General features: G+C 30.7%; 1 protein-coding gene across 1 annotated transcript; it reads right to left on the reverse strand.

The window, feature by feature from the left end:
• Positions 1–1,355: 1,355 nt before the first annotated feature.
• LOC129291337 (uncharacterized) lies at positions 1,356–7,005 on the reverse strand. The gene is made up of 5 exons (XM_054928629.1): positions 6,676–7,005; positions 6,432–6,548; positions 5,090–5,124; positions 3,920–4,020; positions 1,356–1,734 (listed from the first exon to the last, which is right to left on the reverse strand). The coding sequence occupies exons 1-5, from the start codon at positions 6,846–6,848 to the stop codon at positions 1,648–1,650; spliced, it is 513 nt and encodes a 170-aa protein (XP_054784604.1). The 5' UTR covers positions 6,849–7,005; the 3' UTR covers positions 1,356–1,647.
• Between the last annotated feature and the right edge of the window lie 2,335 nt (positions 7,006–9,340).

Consider the following 9,340-nt stretch of genomic DNA (forward strand, 5'->3'; position numbering starts at 1 on the left):
AATATATGCCCTCCATTAAAAAAATAAAAGATATTTTTAACTAAATCCCACCCCTAATAAAGTAATTACTTACTTTTAAACTAATCATATATTTTTATATTTATCTCTATTATACACCTTATAATAAATATAAATTCATTCATCAATAGGGACACTTAAAAAAAAAAGACAATGATTACATTTCAAAAAACTAAAAAATGCTTTATATTTTTAAACATCTAACTTTTCAAAAAATACTTTATATTTTTAATAAAGAGAGCATTATTTTTAAGCCCTTTTGGATCATATTTACTATTTTAGATTAGGCGAGGCTAAGTAGTGGGGGCAGCTTGTACTTGACCATTTGGTTTGAGTGAGCATCTAGAGTGTCTAGATTTGTAATCTAGATGGTCTAGATTTTAATCTTTTACTTTTATATTTTTATAAAAAAATTATAAAATTTTAATAAATTTATGTTATTGTCAATCTAGATAATACATATTTAATCTGAATAATCTAGTTTAATATTAAAAATTTTTTTATAATTTTTATAAATTGACTATCTAGATGTATTTTGAATAATCTAAATTTAATAATAAATTTTTTTAAAATTTTTAGAATGTTAATTTTAGTAACAATAATATAAATGTATTGTAGATTATAATTAAAATTTAAAAAAAAATATAAATATTTGTTGCTATAATTTTATCGTATTTTGTTATTAGTTTATATATATATATATATATATATTTTGATAGTCTAATTTCTTAGTGTTTCTCATATGCAATGTTAATTCCTTTATTTTTAAATATGTTAAGAAGAATGATAATGAAGTATTAATGGTGTTAAATTAGAGCATTTGATGCATAAAATAAAAGGCTTGAACCACAATAATTAAAAATCACTTTCCAATGCTAATCATAAAGCAATTGTTCAAATTTTTGTTGATCTTCTGCTAATTCAAATTATCAATGCATTTTGTTTTAAACATGTCTGCATTCTTATTAAATTGTTAGTTAAACATATGATAATTTAACACTATTATAAGTGTCACTTCATCATCCCTCTAAACATATTTAGAAATAGACAGATTAAAATTGTGAATGGTTAGGCTGGAAAAAATAATTGGCAGACGTAAAAAGCTAGAAAGAGCTTACACAAAAAAATAAATAAATAAATAAAATAAATAATATAAAGACCAATAACAAAACATGATAAAACTATAAAAACTAATAGTTATGTTTTTACTCAAAATAAATAATGAATTTGATTAGACCTCAACTATTGAATTTTTTATTTAAAGGCAGGAATGAAATGAGGAGGAGAAAAAAAAAGAAAAGAAAAAAAAAGGAGAGAGAATAATGAGAGGATACAAGTCGGTTAGATTCGTCTCTGCATTTATAAGGACGTGGTTCCAAGTCCAAGTGACTTCTTAAGGGAAAGAGGATTCCTTTATTGAGAGTTTAGTAAAAAGGTGATGCATTGCTTGGTGAAAACACACAATATAGCTAGCTGTGCGTTCCTTGAGGTAGCCTCAATTTGTCAACGTAAACAAGAGATCTAACTTGAAAGCAACCAATCATGTAAGAATTTCAGAAACCCAGCTCGTCTTCTTCCTGAGTATTAGATGCCTCGTCCAATGTAAATCTCAACTATAGAACCAGGGCTTCATGAAGTAACTCCATATGGAAGAAGTGCTGCAGCAACAATACGACCTTCTTCATTCAATATATTGTAAGTTGATGCTGCGTTTCTCTGGGAAAAAGCAAGGACCAAAAAAAAAGTTAGGCATAAAGGAATGGAAGAAAATCATTTCTAATGGCCAAACCCAATTTTTTTACTTTTTGCCTTTAGTTTATTGCTTGGAATTGGAATCATTCCACAAGAAGTTTTACCTCTAAAGATGTTGCTCACACTAATTTAGCAAGGGAGGGTGACAATAAAGTTTCAAAACTGGGGAATCTATGACAATTAAGTCCCCAAAAAAATTTTCTAAAAAATAAGTTGTAAATATTGATTCAAATACTTACGAATAGGAATCCCAATTGCAATCTAAATTATATTTAAGATTTAAATGTTTTATTTGCAATTAGAATTTTTAAATTTATGACAGTCTAAATCAATATTGTCATTCTCCCTTTATTTTATGTGATGTCTCAAAGTGGACTTCTTGGGGTAAAGGCTTTAACTTCTGGAGAGGCAAAGCTCAATCAGTGAAAAGCCTACTATGATATAATTTTTAAGCGACTAAACATAATTGAATACTCAAATCAGCCTTTAGTTAAGGTTCATCAGCATATTTCCAATTCCTTTCCCTAGACCTTTCCTCTAAATGCCATATTACACTCCTACAGGATTGCAAAGCTCATCTTCAGCTACCGGTGGCAAATGAATCTTCTGTATCATTGCACAAGGTGCAGTTGGGGGAAGAAAATTAAGAGCTTCCAACGTTGGAAGATGGGTTCAATCTCTCTCTCTCTCTCCAACTAAACATAATATACAATTGTTCCTTAAATGTAGAGATTCAGAATTACTTCCAAAGCATTCTTTAACCACACATATCTAGAAGATCTTCGCTATTACTTCAACATAATGAAATATTAAAGATTCATATCAATCACTAAGCGTGCTGTTGGGTGACAGACTAGAGGGTTCAGTGCTTCAAGACACCATATGCCACAAAATAAATCCAACCTTTGGTCTTGCAGGAATATTTTACTAGTGACAAACTTTTAGACCCCTTAAGTTGACTACATATATTAGAAAAAAAGTAGGCTGAGAAGTGACAGGGCCCTTGCTAGGGAGAAAACAAGAACTGAATGATTCTTATTTGGGGAACCAAAAATGGCAAGTTGGGACTTGTTAAGTTACACAAAACAGATGGAGCAAAGAAAAAAAACGGGAGGCAAGCTATAAAGGAAGGTCAGAGAGGATTCTGGTTAGGAAGGCGTTGCTGACAATCTTGGATAACCAGATTGGGCCTTTTACCATCATCTTTTAATTTTTCCAACTAATGAATCTCTTCTCAGCTCTTCTCCAAGAATTTCTTTTAGTAGTAGATACTTAGATAAAATAATCTGTATCCTACAGCCAATGCATCCATCAATATATTCAAGATCACTCTTACATTTGTCAAACTTACACTAAACATTTGATTTACAACATAATGCATTTTAAGTATCCATCATTTGGTTACTCTACTTTATGCTGTGGGATAATGTACTGTGTAAAGGCTATTTTACTGGTTTGGAGGCCAATTGGAGGTAACCCATTTCCTAATGTGTCTATAAAAACCTTAACACCATTTAGTTTCTTCCTGGAGAGACATGATACCTATCAGCATGAAAACATCAAACATGCAGAAAAATGAGATCTCATTTTTCCCTTCAGGGAGTTCTTCACCAATACAAGAAAAATGTAGAACTCTATTTTAAACATGCATTAAGTTAGATGATATGCCCTACTATGCTACTCTCACGCAAATTATGGTTACTTCATACAGGTCACAAATCAAACTTGAATCTTAAGTATCGGCACAATATCAAGTAAGCAACTGTTAGCAACGAATGCACTTATGATGGAGCAAGGAAGGAGGAAAAAAAAGCTCAGACAGAGATCAGTTCACCAAATGATAGAGTGGCAAGTACATGACTCTGGAGCATCATATTGACGAGGTTCTTATATTTTAAATAATTTCACCAGTAAAGCATTTTTCTCTAAAGGAATGAACAGTGATTCAGGGCTGAAATGTAACCTCCATAACATCAGTGTAAGTAACCTGGCAAATTTTAATAGATAGATTATAAACACCTATTTTTGACACACATTGACCACATAACATCCATTTGCTATATATTGTAGAATACTTTACCAAACATAAAAATGTATGTGATATCAACTAGTGAGGAAACAACACATATAAAGGCCGTCATATTTATACCGAGTCTATAGCTTCTAACTTCATGCCAGTAGATCTAACAAAGCGTCGAAGTTCAGGATCCACTTGCTGAATGTACTTTCCACATCCAAGAATTAAGATCTCTGACATGTTTTCCATCAAAGAGTCAATTAAAAGTTAAACCAAAACCAATCTAAAAAGTGATTATGGCACCAATAAGTAATAATAAAATATATGGGCATGTTAACTCACCGGTCAGCTTACAAAGGCAATGAAAAACAACAAGTCACCAGCAAACTCACAAGATGACATTGAGGGATGAATTTCTAGTAAATCAAGACAGATAGGATATTTAACTTTTGCATGAGATTATACTTGGAATTGTTCATATTGCCAAAATAGCTAAAGCTACATGGTTAAGTTGTCCATATCACTAGGAATTTATGACTTTTAGATGTGGGATTTTCTTGTAATGCTTATTCCAACACCCCTCCCCACTTCAAACCACCCCCCCTGGATTTTTTTTTTTTTTTACAGGTCCCACAATTTGCAATGATTAGGCTTTTTATTTTTTCCCCCTGTGCTGTGGTACCATGTTAAGCCTAGCGCTTGAACTTTTTCGTATTACCAAAATAACTTACCTACTTGATTAAAATTGTCACAAGTCTTATATGCCCTTCATTTTTCGTATGACTTTTAGATGATAAACTTTCTTTTCATGCTTATCTCCAACAAATATTTACCAGCACAATGTCCCAACTTAGGATTCAGCAAAATACAAGTGCATGTCTCGGAATCACCTTAAGTACATGCACAAGAATACATTTTATTAATAAAAAACGCTTTGAAATATTGTAGTCAAAATCAAATATGCCTTTTATATTGTTTTTGTTTTAACTGATGTTAATTTTTCCTTTAGTCTCGAGTTCCTTCTAATTTCACTATAACGAGATTCCAATATACTAATCACTTCTTAAAGTCCATATAAAAAACACGCTACATCTTTTTAGGCAAATGCTGTCATATTCTTCATTTGACATGACAGATGGATATAAAAAAACTGGTTCTTTTAAAATGTTTTATCCATATGTTATGTTTTTATCAGAGAACTTGACATTAAAAACGCAATGAACTTTACCAAAGTCTTCCCAAAATAAAAGGAAATAAACAGGAAGTCTTGCAGAAAGAAGGAATGGCAACAATAGTTCTAACCTGGAATGGGGCGAAGAATTTGAAAGACTGACAAGCTGCAGAAAGGAATGCCATATTAGCAATATAAGATACAAAGGCAAGAAATATTAAACGGCTATGGAACTAGTATCTGATAATTATAATGCTTAATTGCATATGCTACTTAATAATTAATTTTTATTTTGTTGGTTTTCACACATATGAAGAGTATGTAAATTTTATGAACAGATAGCCACCTGGATTAGCTCAGGTGACAAGGTTATGTGGGATGCAGGTAAGGGTTTCAGCTTCAAAATTCAAAAACTCTTCCTATGTAACCAAAAAAACAGAAACATGAAAAGGTTGAATGATACAATCTTTGGGATTTTCTGCAGTTACGTCTTCTTGAGCCATTCCTTGACAAGAAAAATCAAAGGGAAAGAGGAAAAAAAGAGGAGAGCCTGGCATGGAAGAGAGAAAAAAGTCTGGTCTGGAATATAAAGAAGGGGAAATCCAACCTCTCAATGCCACTCCTCACTCAGCCATTTTTCCCACACCCACAGTCTGATAAGGGGGATGATATTGTTTTAAAGTTCTAAAAGCAATTGTGTCCTCACCTGTCACCATCAATTTCCCACACCTTTTCTCTACAAGCATTACAATGACATTTTACAAATTTAAATCCTCTCCAATTTCTCTTTGTTCTCATTTAGCATCCTACCAAAAAATCAACAGTAGTTTCTCCTGCTTATGACTCCTTCCCTTCCTACCCATCTCTTCCATGAAGTACTGCTTTCCTTTTCTCCAAAACTCCCAAAGAGATTCTATATGTTAAATAACCTAATTATCGTGTATAAATAGTCAGTAGCTGATGTGGTGATGCCATGACATTTAAATTAAGGCCAGATGAATTAGTGTGATAGTTTGTTAGAGTAGAGGTACCTTCATTAGCTGCACAGAGTAGTTAGTAAGTTGGGAGTGAGATATAGGGGAAACGGCTCTGAACAGAGAAGCATGTCTGAAAAAACAAAATTCCATAGAATCTTGTATGCTCTTCATTCTTAACACTAACCTGGTTGTAACAGTAGACTATGGCTAGTTCATTTTTCAGAAAAAAAAGTTGCTTATTTTTCCTCAGGATTCAAGGTAACATGATTATATTTCCACCAAATTTGATCTTTGGCTACCCAGGTGGCAGTGGCTTCCTAACCTTTCTTCTTCTGGTTTAGGTGTGCGAAAGCAAGGTTGAAAACATTATTTTCTTTCTTTTTTCGTTTTTGGTTTTCATTTTTCTAAACACGCTTATTTGAATGGCATACTTGTTTTTGCAATGTGGGCGTGATAATTTTAGCAACAAGAATCAACGCATTCACATAGTATGTACCTGTCTGAAGTGATTTCCGAGAACTTCTTCGGTTTCCAAGACAAAAGCAAATTTCCAACACAAAGCAAGCTGCCTTCATATTCAACCTTGTTTACAGTAAAGCCTGTATCATTGTACCTAATAAATTAAATTAAATTTTACAACAAGTTATGCCATCTCACAAATCACACTAATCTCTTCACAAGAAACTGAATTTATACCCCCCAGTGTCTACGAACAATACTAACAATGAATGCAAGCCTACCCTTGGAAGCGAAGCTGGTCTTCAGGAACATTATTGATAAGATTGATTTGATCGTACAAAGAGAAAGTGCGCCGAAGAGAGGGTAAAGCGTGGTTGAGCGGCTTAGGGGAACCCTTGCGGAGAGTGCGTATGAGATTTGGCAGGTGAGTGACCGCACTGTGTCTCACAGCCATCTTGGGCTTCGTGGATCAGCGATGAAGCCGATGCGGTGGTTGTCTACCTTCACGACTCGCGGGTTGTTGGATTCGGTCACCGGGACGGCTGCATTCTGCAACCAGAAATACGGACGTCACAGACGGCCTCAATTTAGTTTGTTCGGTGATGGAATAGTCGCAATATTAATTTTTTGCCGTACAGGTAACCTAATTTTCTTGCTGTAGTCCCTGTACTTTAATTAAAATTTGGGAGAAATAACATTAAAATCTTTAAATAATAAATTGATGGAAAATTAATCATTTAGTCTCTATAATTTTAACCCAATTATAATTTAGTTTTTAAACTTTTTCATTATCACCAAATCCCTAAAGTTTTGACTTGATTATAAATCAGTTCCTAAACTTTATCTCTTATAATTTAATTCCTAAAATTTCAATTTCTTAAATATTGGACCTTATATTTTAAAAAAAATTATAAAAATTAAAAATATTTTAAAATTTATTACTAATATCTTAAATTACTAAACCCTTTTAATATTTATAAATATTTATAATTTTATAATTTTTTTAAAATATAGGAATCAATATTTAAAAGGTTAAAACTTTAGGGATTAAGTTGTAAGAGGTAAAGTTTAGGGATTGATTTATAATCAAGTCAAAACTTTAAAGACTGAATTATAACGAATCAAAATTTAAAAATTGAGTTACAATTAAATCCAAACTATAAGGACTAAATTATTACTTTTTTCTAAATTTATAACAGTTAAATTTTCAATTAATTTTTTAAAAAATTACTTATAAATATTAGTTTAAATAATTATAAATTTTGAAAATTTTAACTACACATAAAATATTTAAATTTTAAATAACTCTCAATTTATAATTGAGATTCTTGTTTGTAATTGTTTGAATTAATATTTATAACTTTTTTTTAAAATTTTGTCAAAAATTTAATTGTTAAAAATTTTAAGTTTTGAAATTTTATTATCATTTTCTTTAAAATTTCACAATCCCTATGCAGTGGCTTGAGTATTCATACTCCCCATACTTTGTTTGCATCAATTAACAGTTGAACACCATTAGTATAATTGGCGAAACGAATGTTCGCAAGCTTCGGTTCTAACGCTTGAAAATTAAATAAATGTGTAAAATAAGATGAAGAGGAAATGGAGCCTGCAGGACCCAAGGAACAAAGTCATCAAACTACCTTGTTTTTCTTACCATTCAGAGCCCATCTCTATTTCTAAATTACAAAGTAAATGGAAAACACTAGCATTAAAGCCGCAGCTCATGTTAAACTCATGTTAGGCCAATAAGACGGTCCTTTAGGTCTTAAAAAAAGTTTACTTATATCCCATATAATTAGTTATTATTTTTCTCATTAAGCATTACTATTAATTATATATCTTATATAATTAGTCATTTTTTATTGCTTATAAAATATCATTGATAATATCAGTAAAATATATTATTGGTGAAAAAAGTTTTTTCAAAATTAAAATTATTTAAATTTTATTTAAAATTAATTAGGTTACAAAATAGAATAAATGAATTAGCTATGTTATACATTGGAAACGAAATGTTAGAATTACTTGATTTTGTGGTTCATAAAACTAGAAAAGTGATATAAAAATATATAAATAATAATACATTAGGCCTCTTAGATAATTTTATCTTAAGTCCAAAACCCCTTCACACGACCCTGACTAGCATTCAAATCAATCATACAAATTATACCGATGCTTGATTATGATTATACTAATATATGGTCAAAAAAGATTTTAATTATAGTAATAGAGGTATTCACTTGAAAATTTTGACAAATTTGCAAGCTAACATCACTAACTCATAATTCACCATGCAATATGGTGGATACTGGAAAAGTAGTTAGGGTGGTGAAGTTTCAACTAGACAGACCACCTAAAGCCAACATTGAGGTGGCTAAGTGTAAAACTTCTAATTTGAATTATCTCAAATAAGGTCAAAAAAATTTAGGATTGAACTTAATAAAATAACATAGTTTTAAAGCTTGACTCAAAAAATTGTGGGCCAAGCCCTATTAAAATTATGCCTAGCCCAAAAACTTGAATAATTTTTTAAATTTATATATATATATATATATAAAGTATATTTTTATAATTTTCATAATAATAAAAATCAAAAATAATTAATTTTAAATTAAAAATTGATTTTTAAAAAAATAAAAAATTCAAAAATTCACGGATTCATGCTAGCCCAATAAGCTCAAGGCCCAAAATATTAGAACCGAATTTGATTATATAGGTTTTTTATAAATTTATGTTTATTCTGGTAAACTTACTTGAATTACCAGCTTTAACCAAGTGTAGGACATTTATTGAGGTTGTGACAAGACATTTTGAGTGGCAATTGTCTACAAAGAAAGGTTATAAGTGACTGATCCAAAAAAATTTGGTTAGTAAGAGCAAATTTTGGACTAAATATAAATAATTAAATTTTATATAAATTAAATATTTATTAAATTAATATTA

The sequence above is a fragment of the Prosopis cineraria genome, unplaced genomic scaffold, assembly GCF_029017545.1.
Source record: "Prosopis cineraria cultivar Desert tree isolate PC_DT_omini unplaced genomic scaffold, ASM2901754v1 PC13, whole genome shotgun sequence".
Classification (NCBI taxonomy): Eukaryota; Viridiplantae; Streptophyta; class Magnoliopsida; order Fabales; family Fabaceae; genus Prosopis; species Prosopis cineraria.